At 40.3% G+C, this 23256-nt stretch overlaps 1 protein-coding gene across 4 annotated transcripts in view; it reads left to right on the forward strand.

Annotated features, from left to right (window-relative positions):
- The window catches only part of ADGRB3 (adhesion G protein-coupled receptor B3), a 730754-nt gene that overhangs the window by 354188 nt on the left and 353310 nt on the right, over positions 1-23256 (forward strand). For all 4 annotated transcript variants that reach the window (XM_082731305.1, XM_082731302.1, XM_082731304.1 and 1 more), the window contains 2 exons: positions 14969-15037; positions 18562-18670. In XM_082731305.1, the coding sequence (XP_082587431.1) occupies positions 14969-15037; positions 18562-18670 (178 nt within the window). The remainder of the gene's footprint in view (positions 1-14968; positions 15038-18561; positions 18671-23256) is intronic.

The raw sequence follows: 23256 nt of genomic DNA on the forward strand, positions 1-23256 counted from the left end.
TTTAAGTAAGCTCCCCTGGCGGGGTAAGGGTGGGGGGCAAGGTCAATTTAAGTTTTACTGCATAAATAACAAGATGGCAGTTCAACCGGGGTGGGGCCGCTCTGGCGGAATATGTGAGCTAAAACAAAGTACACAAGTATGTGAGCTAAAACAAAAAGTCAGAGCATTGTCATGTTTGGCATCAGCTGAGTACATGTACGGTGGGTGACTCAGATGTTTGCCACTCTGCACACAGTCCATGTGATGAAGTTCTAGAATATAAGTGAGGTTCGTGCGTTGAGGTCCGGAGCCGATGACCAAGAAAGAATTCTTGAGACATCTTTGGTGCAAAATAGTGGTTTATTAAAGCACAGGGACAGGACCCATGGGCAGGAAAAGCTGCTACCCCAGGGTTCTGAGGGATGGCAGGTGTTGTACCATGGAGTTGGGGGAAGGTAAGGGAAAGGGAGGTTTCAACTGAACTTTCATATGCTAAAGAGGATGACCTACAAGAAGCCAGATACCAGAGGGCTTGCCCTTGTGGAGGTCATTTTGCCCTCTGGCAAGGTATTAACATTAAGATGGGTGGGAGATTCCTAAAGAATGTCACATATATCCCACCCAGGAGTGGGGGTGGAGGAAAGTTGGAGGGTGTCAGCTTTTGCTATTGTCCTCAGCCAGCCTTCTGTTCCCTCATCACATGAATGACCATAAAAGCACTGAGTTTTGATTTGAGGGTTGCAAATAAATTTTAGCATGTAATTGATTTGTAAATATGGAATCCATGAAAAATGAAGTTTGACAATAACTCTTTCTCAGGGTGAAAGACCCGCGGATCCCCTTACCCAAGAATTCAACACTGTCACAGGATGCAAACAGCAAGAGGTTCTTTATTGTAGCACAGGCGCCTGCGGGTGGTCAGCAGCTCCTGCTAGCTGAGCATACCTGGTTGGGGTGGTGCAGGATTTTTATAGACAGGTGCAAACAAGTCCCGGATGGGACGGGGCCGATTGGCTGACAATTTGAACATTTGAAAAAAGGCATACTTGGTGTTAGCGGATTGGCTTTGGAAGACCCCCTCGCGCGAAGAGAAAGGCAGGAAGGGGAAACAAAGAGGGGAAGTTTGACCTTATTACTCAGCAGAAAGACATCCTGCCTACGTGACTATGCAGCCCCCTGTCTACGTGACCTACGTGACCATGCAGCCCCCTTGCCTGCGTGACCTTGCCTCGGCTATTAGGAGAAGGTAGAGAAGGTATCTTGTTCAAACAGGAGACAAGTGTCATGCCCTAAAAGCCAAGTGGTTACAGAAAGGCAAAAGAGCAGTTACATTGAATTCAACCCTGGGGGAAGGGTCTTTTCATTGCAAGGGGAGGAGGGGTACTCTTACACAACAAAAGAGCAGTTAATTAGTTAACAATGGGGGGGGGGGTCTTTCAAGGGTTGTCATGAAGCTTAGAAAAAAATACAGGTTAAATACATAATAACCCATGCATAATGATATTTGTGAATTTCTGGCACATAGTAGGTACTCCTTAATCCCATTATTGCTAGTGTTGTTCTCAGGCCACTTACAATATAATGGAAGGGGGAAAAAACACCTTATGGATGAGGGTAGACTGTGGTAATGAGGAAGAGAGAGAAAGTACAGTATGTCTCACTTCTAGGAATTCTAAAAGCATAGAGAGCTGAACGAGAGCTGAAGTGTAGTGGTAACAGAAGAATTCATGGGAGAGTTAGGACCTGAGACAGAATCTGGAGAAAAAAGCTGAGCACAGAGACAGTAGTCCAACTGTGCAACCAAAGGCATGAATGTGGTATGAACATGGCACATTCTGGAGACCAAGGTTTGTAGAAAATGGGATACATGGGGAGCGTGGGTGGCTCAGTAGGTTAAGCCTCTGCCTTCAGCTCAGGTCATGATCTCAGGGTCCTGGGATCAAGCCCCACATCGCATCGCGCTCTCTGCTCAGCAGAGAGCCTGCTTCCTCCTCTCTCTCTCTCTCTCTCTCTCTGCCTGCATCTCTGCCTACCTGTGATCTCTCTCTGTCAAATAAATAAATAAAATCTTTAAAAAAAAAAAGAAAATGGGATACATGTTGGATAGTGCAGATCATAAAGATAGGAGAGTCAAGGGCAGAGAAGTGTTTAGACTTCATTCTCTATAAATGGAGTAACTAAATGTGTTATTTTTGGAAATGGTCTGGCAGAGGAAGATAATGTGAATTAGTGAGTAGAGGAAGACTGGGGGAAAGAACCCCATGGAGAGACTACAGCAGTGTTCTGAAGGTAAGGAAAGAAGAAAGCATGCTTTAATGATACTGGATCAGAGAAGGAGGAGTAATCTCTTAACGGAATGAAAGGGAGGCCCTTGAGATAACATATATTTGGAAAATAAAGAAAGAAAACATTGGAAAGAATACACACTTGGAGTATACACAATACGCTCATCATTGTGTATTGTGCCCCTTAAACTCGCTGAAAGCAGAGACTGATCTCTATTCAGGCACCTTTCTGTTTCCTGATAAAACTGTTGATCTAACTCAGTGTTTCGCAAATGATTTTGACTGTGACCCACTGCAGGATACACAATTTACATCCGTATAGTGTTGAAAACCAGAGTTTCACAAAATAATAGTTACCTTGAGTGTGGGTAATACACTCAGGTATTTGCTATTCTTTTCTATTTTGTTATGAGAAGTTGATCATGACCCTCCATCAGGTCAACACTTAATGTTGGAAAATAACTTACTTTTCTAATACATTCCCTAGGCTTGAAAATTTATTTCCCAACCATTGAGATTAAGCAGAAAACTCAAACCTTGGCTTCCAGTCTCTTTTTTAAATGCAAGCCATAAAATAAATAAAAAATTTCAGGGGCACTTGGTGGGGCTCAGGCTGAGCATCTACCTTTGGCTCAGATCATGATCTCAAAGTCCTGGGATCAAGCTCTGCACTGGGCTCCCTGCTCAGCAGGGAGGCTTCTCTCTCTCCCTTTGAGGCTCCCCCCCTGCCCCACTTCCCCCATGTTGTTTCTCTTTCTCTCTCTCAAATAAATAAATAAAATCTTCAAAAATTATTCAGCATTAACTGACCAAGGAATTAAATAAAAAGCAGAGTTAGTGATTTCAGGTAAGCCCAGCATCTTCTCCCTTCTCGCCTAAAACTCTGGATGAGCAGATTGTTTTCAAATTTTTCAGGTTATTTTCAGATGTTAAGTGTTGACCTGATAGAGGGTCGTGATCAACTTTTCATAACAAATTAGAAAAGAATAGAAAATACCTGTGTGTGTTACATACACTCAGACATATGTGCTTCACTGTGGACCTGCTTCACGCTGCCCCTCCATGGTGGCAGGTCACCCAGAGAGAATCTTGGGCATTGTTTCTCCTATGGTCTCAGTGTGAGACACTTTTACCTTTTGCATACAAAGGACTAGATTGATCAATGTGAAAGCAACTGTTGTATGATAATATAATGCTATTATGCACTGATAGCCTCATCTGTGCAAATAATCTAATACTTTTGACTAAATAAGATCTAGTAAAGGCTCTTTAAGTTTGGAATTATAAAACATCATTAGCATTCAAGACACAGCCTGGTGCCTTGAAATCCTTTGCTTAAAGAACACTGTACAACTAGGAACATTAATAATTTCCTTGGACATAAGTACGAGAGTTAACAAAGGCAGTAGAGTGTGATGACTAAGAGTCCCTGCCTTGTAGGCTGAATCCCTGGCCTCAGGTCACAGCTCACAAGCTATAGGATGCTAGCAGATTACTTGACCTCTCTATGACTCAGTTTCCTCTTCCATCACATGGGGGTAATAGCCCCTACTTCATAGTTACATGGTACCTGCAGTATAGTAAAAGCTCAAGAAATGTAGCTACACTTATTATCTGAGAAGGGGAAATTCTGTTGAAGCAAAAGCCTGAAACATCTCTGAATCATAGGTCTCCACTGCCAGCGCCCATAAGTACTTTGGTATCTCTCCTGCAAAGAGAGGAAGGTCAGATGTGCTTCGTGGCACCACCTAGGAAAATATAGGCACTTTTAAAAAATCACTTATTACAGAGGAGAAGGGTAGAAAATGTATCCAGGAAAATACAGTCATAAAAGAAGCATTAGTTCTTTTTTTTTTTTTTTTTAATTTTCAGCATAACAGTATTCATTGTTTTTGCACCACACTCAGTGCTCCATGCAATCGGTGCCCTCTCTAATACCCACCACCTGGTTCCCCCAACATCCCATCCCCCCACCCCTTCAAACCCCTCAGGTTGTTTTTCAGAGTCCATAGTCTCTCATGGTTCACCTCCGCTTCCAATTTCCCTCAACTCCCTTCTCCTCTCCATCTCCCTATGTCCTCCATGTTATTTGTTATGCTCCACAAATAAGTGAAACCATATGATAATTCACTCTCTCTGCTTGACTTAATTTCACTCAGCATAATCTCTTCCAGTCCCGTCCATGTTGCTACAAAAGTTGGGTATTCATCCTTTCTGATAGAGGCATAATACTCCATAGTGTATATGGACCACATCTTCCTTATCTATTCGTCGGTTGAAGGGCATCTTGGTCCTTTCCACAGTTTGGCGACTGTGGCCATTGCTGCTATAAACATTGGGGAACAGATGGCCCTTCTTTTCACGACATCTGTATCTTTGGGGTAAATACCCAATAGTGCAATTTCAGGGTCAAAGGGAAGCTCTATTTTTAATTTCTTGAGGAATCTCCACACTGTTCTCCAAAGAGGCTGCACCAACTTGCATTCCCACCAACAGTGGAAGAGGGTTCCCCTTTCTCCACATCCTCTCCAACACATGTTGTTTCCTGTCTTGCTAATTTTGGCCATTCTAACTGGTGTAAGGTGATATCTCAATGTGGTTTTAATTTGAATCTCCCTGATGGCTAGTGATGATGGACACTTTTTCATGTGTCTGATAGTCGTTTGTATGTGTTCATTGGAGAAGTGTTTGTTCATATCTTCTGCCCATTTTTTTTAAGATTTTTATTTATTTATTTGACAGAGAGAGAGCACTAGTAGGCAAAGAGTCAGGCAAAGAGAGAGAGAGAGAGAGAGAGAGAGAAGGAGGAAGAAGGCTCCCTGCCAAGCAGAGAACAGGATGCGGGGCTGGATCCCAGCTCCTGGGATCATGACCTGAGCTGAAGGCAGAGGCTTAACCCACTGAGCCACCCAGGTGCTCCAAGAAGCATTAGTCCTTAAGGTCAACATTGCAAGGCCATTTTAATGATAGAGAGCAAGGGGACATAGAGAATGGCTTATCAAGAACTAGGATTTCTAGCTCAGTGGGAACCAAGTTGTGGACAGGACCACATCTCCCAGCAGGCAGTCACTCCAAATCATAAACAGCTACTATTTTCAATGCTCAACAGCTTGAGAGGATTTCCTATGGTTTCTCTGTGGCAGAGAGAGTCCTGTACAACAACAGCTCTTTCTAGGTATTATTTAAACCTTGCCCTTATTATAAAGGTGAAAATAAGAAATTCGGCAACAAATGATTTCCTTAAATGGATGAGCTATTAAGCAGCAAACCTTGCTTCCCAAATCAACATGATTAAATCCTACAAGAGCAAACTTGAGAAGTTGGCTGCTGGCTGAGGGAAACTCACAGTCTGCGCGAGAGAGTGCAAAGGATGTGCGACAATCAGGTGGGAAGAGGAAGGGAGGCTAAGAAGTTTTAAGAATATGTATCGACTATTGTCGACTGGTAAATGCCATGTGATGTAAATATTTTTTTGATTGGGTTTTAAAAATATAATAAAACATGTTAGCTTTGACTCTTTCAGAATTATTATTTCTTTTGGAGTCAAGAAAGTACTGAGACTTGCATTAGCAAAATATACAAGTAGTTTTCTATTGTGATTCCACTTACTATCGAAGATTTTCTTTTCTTTATGCATATTTAAAGATTTATTTACTTATTTTAGAGAAAGAATGAGAGAGCAGGGGGAGGGACCGAAGGAAAGGGAGAGAGAGAGTCTCAAGCAGACTCCCCAGTGAGTGCAGAGCCCAACTCAGGGCTGGATCCCATGATCCTGAGATCATGACCTGAGCTGAAATCAAGAGTGGGATGCTTAACAGACTAAGCTGCCTAGGTGTCCCTCGAAGATTTTTCTTCTAAAAAATTATTGGAGAATGCATTAGTTTGCTAGAGCTGTCACAATAAATACCACAGAGTGGGTGGCTTAAGCAGTAGAACTCTATTTTCTCATTGTTCTGGAGGTAGAAGTCTAGGATTAAGGGGTCAGCATGTTTGGTTTCTCCCAAGGCCTGTCTCCTTAGCTTGCATCTGGCTGCCTTCTCGCTGTGTCCTCACAGAGCCTTTTTATCTATGTGCGCAGGCTCCTGGTATCTCTGTGTGTCCTGATTTCCTACTCTTTTTTTTTTTTTCTTAAGATTTTATTTACTTATTTGACACAGAGATCACAAGTAGGCAGTGAGGCAGGCAGAGAGAGAGGGGGAAGCAGACTCCCTGCTGAGCAGAGAGCCCAATGTGGGCTTGATCTCAGGACATCGAGATCATGACCTGGGCTGAAGGCAGAGGCTTCACTGAGCCACCCAGGTGCCCTCTGATCTCCTACTCTTATAAGGATTCTCATCAGATTGGATTGGGCTCTGACCTAATAGCCTCATTATAACTTAATTACCTCTTGAAATGTTCTTTCTCTAGGTATAGACACATTCTGAGATACTTTGGGATGGGGTGGGTGGTGGCTGCGGTCAGGGCTCCAACATTCAGATCTGGGATGGACACAATCAGCTCATGATGGTGAATCTTGAAGGACTGTGAGAATTTCTTTTTCACAAAGAGGTATGTGCCAGGCATCTTACACCAGGACAGGACCTACTATGGCTACTGCCTGTCGTGTTGTCAGGGGTAAACTTGTGAAGTGTGCATGCTATTGGCACCTGCTGGCCCTTCAGTGTATCAGCCAGGCCTACCCAAACTTTGGTAATAGATCATTATGTCATTCCTTGCTTAAGCAGCAGCCCCTGTCTGGATTGGAGGATGATTTTGCCACACTGAGTTCTGTTTGTGTAATGTTGGCTGCTCTACCAGGCTACCTCTGGTTCATAATCCTTAGCATATTTAATCATATTAGTATCACTAACTTTTTCACCTTCCTTTTTCAAATAAGGACCCTAAGGAGTAGTGCCGATCTCAGGCCTGAAGACACTGAATGAAGGTAGAATGGCTTCCTTTTTTCACTTAGCCCCCCCCATTCATGGTACCTCAAAGTATACCCTCTCTGCTGCCTCTTGCTGGAGCTGTGGGTCCTGAACTTAGCCTGAAAGGACTGGTAGCATTGAGTGAAAAATCGCCCATCCAAGCTATTCAGAAACTCCACAAGTTAAACTGTCTTACATCATGGCAGAGCAATGAGATAGTGTGAAAGACAGCCAGTGTTCCCGGAATGATGTTCTGATGTCGTTCTCAAAATGAGTCAGAGTTTCTGTGAGATTTGTGATTAAAAGAAAAAAAAATATCTTTTAAGAATCTGGCTTTTTTTTTTTTTTTCTCTAACCCAGTGAACAGGAGGGGTATTTGCTTCAGTAATCTGCTCTTCTATTCCTCTAGATCTGGCAGATTACACTGGTCAAGCTGGGACAGTCCAGCTCTGCTGGCAGGAGGAGTCTTCTGACCACTACTGACCTATTGACCTTGACACCCTAATCCTTTTGGCCCCAGTGCATCCCCTGGCTTTCCAGTGGCTCAGTTTCTTGTCTCCTATTCCCTATATATCTTGGTCCCAGAACCTGCCAAGGGCCAACCTGGATTACAGTCTCCTACTTTCCTGAACCTTGACAGTTTCTCATTGTCAGTGGCTGCTTAATGTGCTGCTTTGGGTAGATATTCTAGTTAAAAGATTTAAGCCACAGTATCATGACTCTTCACCCTAATTAGGTATGAAGTATTTTTTTCTATTCACCTGTTTAAAAAAAAATAAGTTCAAATACTCGTTAGGGGTGGTTAGTTTTTTAAAAAGTATGTTGGGACAAACCCAGGATTATTTGTATAATGATGTTTCTCAATTTCCCTTCCGTATGTTTTTTTGAATGGAAGATTAAGTAGTAGTCGTAGCCAGGTCAGAGGAAGTTGGGCATACGTTATCCATGTCTTCATCTATAATCTGGCTGCATTCATGGTTTTGTATATTTTACATGCATATATCAGTGGCCAAGTGCATAGAGGCTGAAAAAATACACGAGATACACAGAACCGTGCCTTGAACCCTCTTTGGATTTTTACTCTTGTTAAATGCTTAGTCTGTCTCCTCCAGATTAATCTCCCCAGTCCAGTGTCTTCTTTCTGAATTTATTTTATTCTGTTACCTTTAAGTCCTGCTTCTCTTCCTACCTTCTTATCTCCCATCTCTCTTCCTTATTCTTCCTATCCAGTCTGTCAGCAATGCTCCAACCTTGACTACATCTCATTCAGCTCTATTCCTGGTTATCCTCCCCTCCCCACCCCACGAAGTCTCCAGTTCTCAACTAGAACTAATGATTCAGAAATGTTTACCTTTGAAGCTTCCAGCTTTTAGTTAAAAGAGCCCGCTGGGCCTCTTCTCTTAGATATATTATAGACCCTCCATACTCAAACTGAACAAAATGAAACTGACTGTCTTCTTTTGCAACACCGCTATTTCGTCTTTGGTATTTAGCGCGGCTAACTGTGTCCTCATTCTAAACAGCATGAGCTGGGAGCCAAAGACTGATCTTTGATGCTCTACTTTCCCTCCTGTGCAATCTCTCGCCATGTCATATTGTTTCCCTAAACCAAGCTATCATCATCTCCAGCCTCAATAAGCAAGACAGACTACTTTCTGACCTCCTTATTTTTCCTCTCACTCTTCTGCACTTTGTTTTCCACTCAGCAGCCAACGTCAGATCTTTAATTCTCATGAAACTCACGTCACAGAACGATAGCCTGGGATCAAGACATCACTTTCCTTGACCTCCATCTTCTCCATCCTGTGTTCACTTCTCCCTTCTCCACCACATCCAACCCCTGTTTTAAGACCACGCCAGCTATACCGGCTTTCTCTCTGTTTTCTAAAACTTGTCCATATTGTCGCCTCTGCCCTGGGAAGTTGTTCTTGCTCTTCCCATTTTTCCAGGAACTCTTTTCCTCAGGTCCTCCCAAGGCTGCGTCCTTCTTACCACTCTGTTTTCACCTTAAATGTCACCTTCCTGCTGAATATTCAACCCAAAGTAGTCTTGCATAAACATACACACACCCCTCCCAACCCAGTCACTCTCTACTCCCATAAACTCTGTTATTTTTGTATTTCCCCTGAAATCATTATTTATTTGCTTATTTATTGCTTTCCAGTACCCCATTATAGTGTAAGCCCCATGAGAGTAGGAACCTTCATGTGCCTTGTTCACTGTGGTATTTGCAGCACTTACAAAACTGCCAGGTATTTACTAGATGTTCAATAAATAAGTGAGTAGATACATTTGTGCTTCTTAGGTATTTTCCATGTCTTCCCTCACCTTTCTGTTCTCACACCTGCTGCTGCCGTTTAGGTCTTCGTAATTTCTCTTTTGCGCTATTGAAAAACTTACCTACTGAGGTTCCTTTCCCCAGTTTTCTTCCTTGTCAAAGCCCACGATGCTTTGCTGCCTGGGTTATATTTTTTATAACTTTCTTTATTCCATTCTTTTGCTGAACAAAGCAGCTTTTCTGTGACCTTTGCTTTCTGCCAGGGTTGGGATGGTGGTAGTTGTAGGGCTGGGAAGGTTTGCTGTGTTTGCCAAAGAGTGAGCTGTATTTTTGGTTTTTTGTTTTTTAAAGATTTTTTATTTGTTTATTTGACAGACAGAGATCACAAGTAGGCAGAGAGGCATGCAGAGAGAATGGAAGGGAAGCAGGCTCCCTGCCAAAAAGAGAGCCCGATGTGGGGCTCGATTTCGGGACCCTGGGATCATGCCCGAGCCCAAGGCAGAGGCTTTAACCCACTGAGCCACCCATGTGCCCTGAACTGTATTTTTGAAAGAGGAGGTCTCTTCATCAGTGGATTTAAATCTGAGGACCAGGGTCAGCCATGCACAGCTCCTTCCCATCCATTAATTAGGCCCTACATTGTCTCGGAAGTATGTCTGTGCTTAGAATGGTCCCAAGACTTCAGGATGCCATTTTAAATAGGAAGAGTTTGAGTCCATATTCATTCAAGATAACCAGTCTTCTTATCTGTAAAAGTAAGTGTTATATCTCCTTCTCTGGACGTAGTGAGGAACTTGCTGGCATTGATATATGGCAGAGGAAGGTGTTGATTTGAAAGGAGGTAGAAAATTAGGTGGGGGCCATTTGTTAATTTTATTTAATTCTTTCAATGTCTAGCCCATTGTTTCATACACATTTTAAAATATTTGAGTATTTACACTTTCCTTGTATTATGCTGTACACTAGGGCATAAGAGTGAAATAATCCCAACGAGGTGTAAGCTGGTGAAGGGAAAAGCCCCGAACTGATCATTATACAAGTACATCATAATTAAAAACGATGATATAATTGAAGAGAAGACCACACAATGCAACTACAAGTCAGCATGTTTATCACCTTTTAAGTGGGTGCTATACAGTTGGATGGCTGCCTGCATTACTGTCCTCTCTTTTATGTTAAGGTGAAGTGCGGTTGTTCTCCCTGGGTCAGTGCATGGTAGTTCTGATGAGTCGGTCAGGCAGGGAAGTAGAGATGGAGTAGAGCCAGCGATGAATACTTATTCAGTGTGTATTGGGGAAAACCGACTCTCAGGACAGAGAACAGGGGCTCTTTATACAACCATGCCCTTTACATCCTATTTTTATGGTTGATTACTTCTATGAACTGACAGTTTCCTTTGTTCATGGATTTTTTTGTTGTTGTTGTTTTGTTAATTTTGAATGAAGAACAGGAGATAGAGCAGTCAAGGAAAGAGAACAGCATTGTATAGGTCCAGAGGCTAAGCAGGGAAGAGTTTGGGATGCATAAAGAAGTCTAATGAACCTGTAATATAGAGACTGTAGGGCAGGATAGCTTAAGGCAGACCCAGAGCTATAAGAATGGACTAAATCATGCATGGCCTTACACTATCAATATCTCTCCTGATTGGGGAGTCAATAGCCTGTCCTGCTCTGCGCATCCTTATCCTAACGGCTCATCTCTGACTCCTTATTTAGCCTTTACGACTTTTTATGTTCCTCCTATGTTTCTAGTCAGGACCATCACAATTCTTAAAGACCATCATAAATCCTTAAAAGTTTCAGATCTACATTATTAAACCTGTTCCTTAGGGCTCATCTTCATCTCTCAGTGCGCAAGCATTTTGTTGATGGGTTAAGAGAAGAAGAACACGTTTCCCAGAGCTCAGCTATCTCAAATCACTGACTTCATCTATGGCTCTGTTCCCACAAGGACTTCAGCAAAATCTAAATACTCATATATATTTTATAGAATCTATATAGAAAATTTTATAGAATACATGAGAAATTTGTCAAGCAGAAGCCAATCAGATGTAAAACAAATCATTAGTTACCACTTTCCAGAAAATAGAGTGGTTTTTAGTCTCATGTGACCAAACCTAGGACTTGCACTTTGAATGTGGCAGAAACATTTATGGCTTCTCTTATAACAGACATTTACTGCACCGATTTTCATAATACTCACCGCAAAGAATAAGTGAGGAGTCGTGCCCCCGACCTTTGTGTCCAGCAAACGATTGTGCAATGCCTCTCACATAGTAGTTGTCTGATAATAACCACACTGAAAACCCTCCCAGCTGCGTGCATTTCTTAGGAAGGAGAGCTTTCTCTGGACAAATGATAGGCCCTGAAATTAGTGGTGAATAAGTTCTGTGCTACACATACTGTCTGGAAAGAAAGAGGCTATAAAAGAGAAAAGGAGAGAGCACCCTGGGTTGTGAAATTCTGTAACAACCTTATGGGGCATATTTGCCGTCGTGTGGCCATAAATACAAATCATGCCACCAGTCATAAAAAAGATAACACGGAAGGAATAAAATCATAAAGCTGCCATATATCGAGCACTTACCGTGTGTCAGATTGTGTGCTAGGGATTAACTCCAAGCTTCACTATAGCTCTGGCAGGCATCCAGTATCTCTGGTTTCTATTGTACGGGTTAGAGAAGGAGTGCAGAGGTGGGCAACATGCGCCTAGAACCACACAGTTAATGAATGTGGGGGACATTGGAGCCAGGTCTGCCCTGCTGAAGCTCCAAACAGCTTTGGCCAAGGACACTTAATTTTTCAGAACAGTCTAGGTCATAGAGATTGGGGCTGATAAAAGAAAAGGAAACAAAAACCTCTTGTCAGTTGCAGCTCAGGGCCTAACATAAGTGACCTGACCCATAAGTCACCAAGAGAGAGATCCTGCCAGAATGAGCAGAGTTCCTGGAGAACTCCAGCGAGCCGTACGTCTGCTCTCAGAGAAGTTGCCTCGGACTTTCCTCAAAAATTCAGTCAGGTGGCCTAAAGTGTTATATGTCCCTTCTCAAAAAATACTGTTCAGCTTGATTCTACTCTTTTCTCGGTCTTATCTTTAAGCAAATGTCGAAGTGATTTGATAGAGAGATGAGAGCAGGGTCTGCTCAAGGGAATGATGCTTGAGTTTTGTTCGAGAGCCTGAGGTGTAGTGGCCACGTGACTTCATTATTTCCTTTAAGTTAGGGCTCCATTAAATACTGGCCCAGGACAAGGCATTGTGTGTACTGAGGGTACACTGAAGAATAAGAAAATCTTCCCGTAAGTACCCCCAGCCCCCTCCTTGGATTTTCAGGCTTAGCTCACTGTGCCCCACATGGTCTCATGGCAGATCATTCCCTGCCCAGTCATCAGGGAGAAAGGAAAACTTTATCTGTATTTCTTTTCCACCCTGATTAATGAAGCCCGACATATTGCTTTGGAAGGTGATACAAAGACATGTCTTATACTGTTTGCCTAGTTGAAGGTATATTTTAGTAATTTGTATTTTTCATATATGCCCTTTGGCAATTTAAGAAAAAAAAATTGAACTCGGAATGTATCGCTTTGGTCAAGGGATTGTGTCTATTCCCTGACCTTCATATACAGTGCAGAGCCACTGACCCACTATCAGTAAAACCTGCTTTGTGAAATGTTTTCTCAGAAATGGATACATGTCTGCACAAATTGCTTCCCATTCTCTTGGTGTCTCTTGTTAGCGGTGGCATGCCTGTGTATGAAAGCTAGCGGGGGTGAGGGTGCAGACCGCGGCCGTGGACCTCACCACCACTAACTGGCATGGACAGGATGAAATCTGCAACTTTTGCCTCATTAGCAGCATGTCCCCTACTGAGTTAAGCAGACATAGGCAATTGGAGAACGCCGAAGGTTAATTCTTTCTGCCCATAGGTAGAGTTACAGCTCAACGGACTAAGCCCTTCAAATGTTATCACTCCAACCAGGAAATTTTAAGTGGAAAAAAAATGGCTGGTAGCACAAAAAGGTTAAACGAATTGAAAACAGACTTGCAATTTTTTCAAGAGCCGCGTAAAATATTCTGTAACTTTTACAGGGGTTATGACTTGAAACCTGTTTCAACCATGTGATTACCGGGAGAAATAAATAGCACAAATAGGGCAATTAAATATAGATACTCACAGCTTCAAAGCACAAGAGAAGAGGAAGTGAAGCAGCTTTGTTTTTCTTCTAAAACAGGTGACTTTATTTGGCATTTGAATAAATGAGACCTTCTTTGAAAAGCTGGATAGGGAGGGAGGCTGATGAGGCTAAAAAATTGCGATTATTTCCCCTCACGCGGGTCTTCTCCTGAGCTGATGTATCAGTATGAGTCCGTGCTCCTGCAGAATTACATACAAGCCAAGAAGAAGAGATGGGCCCTGAGGACACAACCGAGGGACCGCGGTCCATGTCGCTTAAGATAAATGTCACAGCTTCACTTTGCACTTCCTAGGTCGCCCGTGACCCCAAGTCACTATTCATTTTCAACAGACACTCTGATCTTCTCCTGGCCTCTGAGTTTTGAAGACACAGTGTAGTGTGGGAGAGCAGGAAGGTCTCTCTCTAGTCAAGATCCCTTGTGTGTCAAATGGGCACTAATGCAGATGATCTCAGCTGAGCCTCTGCTTGTGTATGAGAGCCCAAACACACCTGTCTGCATGGAAAGGGAAAACCAGAAATTCATCAGGGATACTGCTAGACGAAAGTCAAACCAATAGATCTTCAGCAGTTAGCCCACGAGGATGATGACTAGGATTTGGCCCTTGAATAGGAACTTGCAACTGAGCCTCTTCCTTCTTCCATTTTGGCTTGCTGGCCAAAGGCAGAATAAAGAATAATAATTTGAAATAGCTAGGATTTATTGAGCACTTAACCAGGTGCTATATGCCAGGTACTTGGAAAATTCCATGTCATCTTTGCAAGAGGTAGTGGTAAAAGTTTAAGTAAAATAGCCAGGAAGTGCAGACCCAGGATCCATGTGAGGAAGCCTGTCACGTGCCTCAGCCTTGCCCAAGGCCTGTGTCTTCGCTAGTGTTCTTCAGAACAGCAGTAGAACTAGCCATCATGGTTCACAATTAACTGGATAGCTTGTAATTATACCTACACAAGGGATTTTCACTACCAAAGGAAGAAAACTCATTTGCAAGGAATAATTTTATGATAGCACAACAGAATACAATACAGAGACTATAATGGAAGATATCACTTCCATATATTCCATGTTCCATATTCCATATAATCACTAAGTAAACCCAAGTATTTTACCTGTTCTGGTGTCTTCTGAGGTGCGTATGTGAAGTTATAGAGAAATCTCAGAAGTATGGCACTGAGGCAGGGCCTTCGGAGATCTTCTAGAATGGTATGTTAGGGTTATAAAGCAATATGACAGAGTGTTTATACCCTTATCATGCAGTCAATTCAAATGGATGTTTTTGAAAAGTGGATTCCTCATGTAACATTAAATCTTTTATCCAATTTAATTTGCAGAACTTCTTCCAAATAGTTAGCAACCTTCTAGATGAAGAAAACAAGGAAAAATGGGAGGATGCACAACAGGTAAGCCTGGAACCGTTTCAAAACTTAAAACAAAATTGGTTAAGGAAAGCTTAAAAAGTATGTGGAAAATATTTTAATATTTTCTCAAAAATAAGGAAATGTTAAAAAATATTAATAGTTTGCTGTCCCAAGAACATAAAAGGAGGCATCTAAAAGTCATCTTAGGGACACCTGGGTGGCTCAGTCCTTAAGGCTTTGCCTTTGGCTCAGGTCATGATCCCAGGGTCTTGGGATAGAGCCCCACATCGGGCTCGCTGCTCAGTGGGAAGCCTGCTTCTCCCTCTCCTACTCCTCCTGCTGTGTTCCCTCTCTCGCTGTCTCTCTCTGTCAAATAAATAAATAAAATCTTAAAAAAAATAAAAGTCATCCTAGATTACATTATACTAATTTGAGAGGAAATAAGTGATCTGTTTTATCCTAACAATCAATGGACTGAGTGATGCTATAAATGTGGGAAAAACTGAACAGGATGAAGTAATTCCTCACTTTGAGGTAGCAATACCTAGTAACTATATGCCTTAGCAACCAGTTTCTTTCCTGCCTACAGACTATGGGAGAAACAGCAAATCCAAAAGCATACATTATAAACCAAACTGTGGGGTAATAACAAGTAAAATCCCTTGCATTTACTACAACATTATGTATAATCTGGATAAGATATGCAGATGTGCATTTGGATTCAAAGCCAAGAGCTGTAAAAATGAGTTCTCGTAAGAAAATTTGAATTCTGCTTTTCTTCTCTTTCTGCTATGCATGATCAATGTAGCACGTGGCCTTATTGGTTTGATTATTCTTTTAAAATACCTTTCACTGACATTTGTGCTATACTAACTATGTATGGTTAATAACACTCCCCCCCCCAAATTACAGAAAAAGTGGGTTAGAGGTTAAGAGAGGGAGAATAAGCACGTTTTAAAAACTCTTGTGGAAATTTAATATAACTGTGTATTGAAATACTTTAAGTTTTCTACTTGACCTTTGCTAATTCTGAGAGAACAGTGCAATCTTGGAAATAATAATATTTTCTGCGGTTCAAGTGAACCATCTATCCCTTTCTCCCCTTATAATCATGTTCTTGGCCTTCAGGAGCAAATCATGCCCTTTATTCCTGTTATGATAGAGGCTCTAAAAATAGTCCAGCGTGGGTCTACCTCATTATCAGGTACAAATTCTGTGCTTCTGGCCATAGGAAGAAAAAAGAGCACTCCTCAGTGTAAGACCCTGAATCTATCTTTTTCTGCTAGCTTGAATTATATATTTGTCCTTGGCTTTCTTCTAGAGGAGAGCCTCATTCACTCACTGGAAGGAAATGGTGTCTTTCCCTAGAATACAGCTGCAGAGGCTAAGCACATCTTTCCAGAATGCAGGAGACTATTAATTATGGATATGTTTAGAGTAAATGTATAATACCCTTTTTTAAACAAGACTACACTTCATCGGATGGCATTATTTACTGTGAGGTCCCAACTTGAACGAACAGCGAGTAGTATACAACTCCTCATCAATGAAAAACCCTGAATCCCTAATCCATCCCTTTACTTGTGATTTTGAGTTACCTATATTCTTACCTTTTAAATATTTTTTTCAGTTGTGATAATCCTTAATGCCTTTTTAAAGACAACTACTTGAATAGAAGTAAGTAAAGGTAACTACTTGAAGTCAAACAACGACAACTCTTTTATAGCTTTTACTGAAAGGTATTATTACAATGGCAGCCACATGGTAAATGAGTCTCCAGGTTTGTGGCACAAATGGTGAACCCCATTTGCCACACATAGTTCATCTTAAATTCACCCGGTAATGGGGTGACCACTTGTTAGTTAACTGGCTTTATCCGAGGAGGGGGAAATAAGCTTTTTCTATCTTCATGCAGGTAGTTTGCAACTTAGAGCAAGGTACCTGCTGAAGGTTAACACTCCTCCCCTCCCACAGAAACTGAGAGATAGAGACCCTGTCTTCCTTGTTATCACCTCTGTCTCTCTCTGAAAGATATCCCTACGTCTTCCCTATAACAGTCTATTTAGCTTTTTAAAAGATTTACATACATCTCAAAGAGAAGGAGAAAGAACTTAACAATTATTATTTTTCAAAAGTAAATGCTTTTAAAAAAAAGGATGAAGGATATGGAGCTGGGAGATGGATCTCTCATTTTCAGCAGGCAGAATTAAGACTCCTATTTTTAATTTGTATTTACCCTTACACAACACATACTCATATACACCTCACAGAAACAGCAGAAAAAATACAGTAGTAGCCGAAAGCTTGGAGCTGATGGGAATTTCATGTAGATTTTTGAAATGATAATGACAATGAATTCTCAGAATTCATATTTAATAATTGGAAATAGATAAGAAATAACATTTCTCCCCAGATTTTCTCCAAATTAAAAAAAAAAAAAAGTACAAGTATCCATGCTACACATTTCTAAGTGTAATAGCCACTGTTCATGTCTTCAAATATCTGTACCTATATGATGCATTCTCAGTGTCTGAATTTTAGTGGGGCGCAGCCACAGCCTCCTGTAAACATTCCACACTCCACCTGCAGTTCACCCTGCCCAGCGTAGCTCCCTTTTACTCCAGTCCCCTTCCACCTCTGATTGTATACTTCTCTGCTAATCAGACTGTCTCTTCCCCTCCTGCACCAGCCTTTGTAAAGACAAAGCCACTACAATTCTAATCCACTTCATTTTTTCATGGCTCCAAGGGGCAGTCGTGCTGAATGGCTAAACGAAACGACCCATCTTCAAAAGACTTTCTGCTCTAATGTCATTCTCTAATACAGGCTGACTGTATAAGCATTATGGATGATACAGAGTAACATTCATATGACCTTCTAAATGACCTTCACTTCTCACACCCTGCGCCAGAATCAGGGTGTCTTTAAGCAAAGTCTCCTCCCTTGGCAGTGTGTAAGGGGGCGTGGTGTTGGGTTTGCGATGTGCACCTACCTGTGAAGCACCCACACTACAGCTATGGTCATGATCCTGAAATTATTGCCAACATTGTTATTCATTCAATAGCTATTACGGTTGTAGAAGTAAATGTTTCTCCCAAGGTATAAAAGTTAGTTTGCAGCGAACTTACTAGTTTGTCAATATTCTCGTGATGACGATAATTGCTTTTTTCTTTCAGTGACCATCATATAGATGCTAAGTAAAAAATGTGAAAAGCCCCCAAATGTCAGTGTTTGTTCTGTGCAATATTTAAGTGGGGAAGTGGGGAAAGGATCCCGTCGAAAGTAAAGAGGGGCAGTTTCTAAGGATACAATCTGTTAGATATTTTCAGTTTCCTTAGATTTATGGAGAATTAATCACTACATCATATCACCTTCAAAGTTCTTGCCGTGTGACACCTGGTATCATTCTCAATTAGTGATTCAAAAATACAACTGCTGCCAGTTGCAGAAATTCCTTCCAATAAATCAGAGCTCATTTGTGACCTCGCTATGTAGTTTTTGTTATTCCAGTTATATATTCCATTATGTAGACTTTTTATTCCTTCCAATCTTTGCTTCTTTTTTAGATTTATCCTGGCTCAATAGAGTTAATGCAGGTGATTGAAGATTTTATACACATTGTTGGAATGGGGATGATGGCCTTTCAGAATTCATACTTAATGACTGGAAATGTAGGTAAGAAATAGGATTTTTTTCCCCAAATCTTACTGAAATTAAAAAAATTGCAGGTATCTGTGCCAGATATTTCTAAGTGTCATATCCATTGCGCATATCTTCAGGTATATGTAAGTAATATATTGTGGATACTTACTGTCTCATTTTTAGATAGGCCCAACCACATGTAATTATACACACACCCGCACACACACAAAGACACACACATTTGTATGGATTCCTAGAGTGTTTATCTTGTCTATCTTGTCTTTTTCCATTTGCCAAATGTTCATTGGTGTCTGAGCTAATGTTGAAAATATATAATGTATATTCTTGAGTGTTTGTTTGTTTGTTTGTTTGTTTTAATGAGTCTTCATAATCTTCCATACATTGTTCATGAGGATGCCAAGTTACTTTTTTTGTAGCATCCCAGGGATGTGCTGAATCAGCACAGGCTGTAGCATGTTTCGGGAGACCTTCCAAGGTCATGGTGTTCTTGCTGCTGCGTTAGTTTTCCTGAGCGACTCCCAGGCACAATGACCCTCTCCCATCCCTCTGTAGTGAATTCTGTATTGCTAGAGTGCATCAGTAATAATCAATAATTAATAATTGTCTCTAATGGGGGAGGAATTACACAGAGGAGCAAAACCTACACAACTTTTCAGCACCACAATTACACTGAACCAACAACAGTAAGTTAACCAAATGGCAGATTTTTACTCTTTGTAGTAAAAAACATGGTGAGAGTACAGAAATAGTCTTTCAAATATTAGATGCACTGAGCTGATATAGGTTTACAGTTTTTTCATTTCTTTAGAAGTTTCCTCTCATAATGTTGCTGTGATTCAGATTTTCTGTCATTTTTTACTGCTTTAGTAGTCTTCACCTAAAGACCACTGAACTATAGATAATGTTTTTAAATACATATAGCTTTCCTCAGATTCTTATTCATGACATGTTTAAGCTTTAATTTCTGGATCAGGAAGATACCTAACTTTTTGGAGTGATTAACTGGGGGAGTTCAACTAGTACAGAACATATAAACATATAATATACACACACACACACACACACACACACACACATATATCATAGCTTTTAATCATTCACTTCACACTTGATTTCTTCTGAAAGGTATTTTAGTCCTATAAGGACTCATGAGATCATAAGATATCTTCCATCAGGATGACCTCAAATAATAAAGGATAATAACTAATCGCTGGTAATATTTTTCAGTTGAGGAGGGCCTATGCAATGCAGTCCTTAAATGGGGGACATCTCCATGCCAATATACCATCATCATGCAGCATGAGACCTTTCAGTTAGATTTATGTTTTTATCCACTTTCTGAGTCAGTTTGAGGGCCCAGACTTTCCCTCTGAGTGGGTGTTTAGCAGCTTGTGCTGGTTCAGGAATGGAGTGAACTGTCCCTTACTCTAAACACTGAGTGATGAGAAGGAAAGGGAACCAAAAATAGTATCTTTGTTGGAGACTATTCAGAAATCAGAGAAAATCCAAGTTAAATGTGCATTCCAAAAGTGGTTGGGCAAAGAGAGGAAAGATCAACTCTGTAGAAAAAGGGATAGTATGTTGGGCTATGAGTTATCTGGTAGAGGGGAGGAAAAACCTAGAGTGATTCTGGGGGTTTTGGTCATTGAAGCTGGAACCACTCTCTAAAGGGCTTTATGGTTTCTATGGCGAGGAGGACCCACGAAGGCTGCTGTGCCAGATGAGTCCCTACACAAATTTCCAAGAAAAATTAAGGGGGAAACACTCAGAGGTATTGCTTCTTTAATTCTTTTTTTGTAAATGTTAACATCTAATTCTAAAAGTCATTGCCAATTAAAAGTATCAGATTGGGAAGGGGCACCAGGGTGGTGCAATCGGTTGAGCGTCCAAATCCTGGCTTCTGTTCAGGTCGTGATCTTGGGATCATGAGATTGAGCCCCACATCTGGCTCCATGTTCAGTGCAGAGTCTGCTTAAGGCTCTTCTCCATCTCCCTCTTCCCCTCTCCCCTCCTTTGGGTGTGCTTTCTCTCTCTCTCTCTCAAATAAATAAATAATGAAAAAATCTTTAAAAGAAAGTATCAAATTGATACATGGCCTTTATTCAGTTTGGCAAAAAAGCTGTAAAAAAAAAAAAAAGGAATGCCAATCTCAGAGTCTAGTAAACTTCAATTTGGACTTAAGTGCACTGTTTGAATAACAATATATGAAATCCTCTACAGTCTAGTATAATTTACTACAAAAATTCTGTAAATTATGAACATTTATTACTCTTTACCTTCCTTTTGACTTGCCAAAATTATGTATTTGAAAATTTTGTGTATTTTTTGCATGAAGATTCTGTTTTCTAGGTTTGCCAACTTCCTTTATCATTGCTAAACTTTAAGACATGTATAAATACTAAATATAGTAACTCAAAGCATTTTAGTACTGCAGATAAAGCCAATATTGTCTTATACTGTCTTCAGTCTTGCATAAGGACAGTGTGATTTGGTCTTCTGATCACTTATGTATAACTAATTATGTTTTTTTAAAAGGTTATATTCTGTGAATAAATATTCCAAATATTATTATACAATGCTTTTATACAAAGAGGTCTTATTTATTGTTGATTTCCTTCCAATACTTACCCAGAGACTGACTTATTATTTCATGACTAGACGAAGGTTATTCTCAATAACATGTTGGACTTTTCCAAAGTGTATCCATATATTAGTTAGGCTCTCCAGAGAGACAGAACCAGTAAGACTTAAGTCGATATATAGGAAGAGATTTATTTGAGGGATATTGGCTCATGCAATTATGGGGACTGAGAAGACCCGTCATCCGTTGTCTGCAAGCTGGAAGCCAGGAAAGCTGATAATGTAGTTCCATTCCAAACCTGAAGGACCTTAGAACCAGGAGCACCAATGTCTGTAGGCAGGAGATAGATACCCCAGCTCAAGGAGAGAGCAAATCCACCCTCTGCCATTTTGTTCTTTTCAGCTCTCAGGTGATGCCCACCCACATCATTGTTGGCAATCTTTACTTGGTCTATGATTAAATATTGATCTCCAGTAACATCCTTATAGACACACCCTGAAATAATGTTTTACCAGTTATCTGGGCATTCCTTAGCCCAGTCAAGTTGATACATATAATTAACCATCACAATCCACTAGTATCAAATTGGATAATATAAATAATAATTACTATTCATATTCTTCATGTTATTCAATTTGGGACTAGCATATGTAAAACATCGTTATATAGTTTTGTCTGATATTTCCCAAGTTTTGGACAAGGACACACACAGAGGATAATTTACAGTAGCAAATTATGAAATGTGAGAGTTGTCACTTATTTGTCTTACATCCTAAGAACAAATTTTGATTACCCAACATTAAGCTTATTATCCTGAACACACACTCACACACACATGCTGATTTGTGCACACATTTAAACACACATGTACGCACAGCTAATCAATAATAAATAGATGCTAGGTAACTAAGAAAGGATGCTTATTCTTTATGGTCATTTTCTACAGTGTGTATTGGATTAAGACTATTTAAAGAACCACAGGAGATCATCATGTCTCTTAAAATGATTATTTATTTTTTTTCCCATAAAGCCTAGATGTATTGCCACCTTACTTTTCTGGGATATAGGTAAGCTTCTGAAGAAAGACAGAGTTGAATAGCCAAAAATAAATATCATAAAGACCATAGACTGAAGTAAGAAAGTCTTAGAACCTTGCTGATAGTCTTTTATTTCAACTTCAAATATTGCTTCAGCATTTCTGTTTTCTGGTTCCTGATTTAGATAGAATGAGTTGGAAGCAGAGATAGTGTTGTTAGATACACGTGTATAACAAATGTAATAGTGAAATGCTGAAACAATAAGGACAAAGCTATCCTGAAAGAATGTAGCAGATTATGGAGCCCCTGCTGTAGGAACAACCAGTTCTAAGACTTAGAATGACACTTAATATCTAAAATCATGGCCTCTATTCATTAAGATAGAAGTGTCTATAATCTAATTAAGATGGCAAGAAAATGAAAGACATATCTTAGAAAGATTTTCTTCAGAATTAGTTGAAATGAAGTTTTAAAGTTTATTTTTTTCTGAAAAATGTCCCTACTTGCATCAGCTTCTAATAAATGAAATGCTATTTTATGCTAAAAACCTATGAACATTTTGATATAAATGCATTCATGTTCATTTTTGGAGGGGGCAGGTCTGTAGCTTTGATCAGTTTCTCAAAAGACTTATGGTTTTAAGAAAGTTAATACAAAGCTTGAAAAATTATTCTATGAACAAAGATATTAAACAAGCTAAAAATTATAAAATACATTGGGCATTCATAAAATAATTGGGCTTAAAACAGAATACTTATTTTTCATATTCATGTATGAATTTGACATTCAAAATAGAGATATGATAATTATAATAAATGAAAATTAATGAGCACTTACTAAAGACTAAGCACATAAAGAGCTTATATGTTGCTGAATAGATGAATGAACATGAAGAATTTATACAGTACAGAGAAATCCCAATTTGTAATATGTCTCAGTTTATTGCAAAATTATATACTAAATGTTATAAATATGCTGCA

Source organism: Mustela nivalis (genome assembly GCF_964662115.1).
Source record: "Mustela nivalis genome assembly, chromosome: 5".
Lineage (NCBI taxonomy): Eukaryota > Metazoa > Chordata > Mammalia > Carnivora > Mustelidae > Mustela > Mustela nivalis.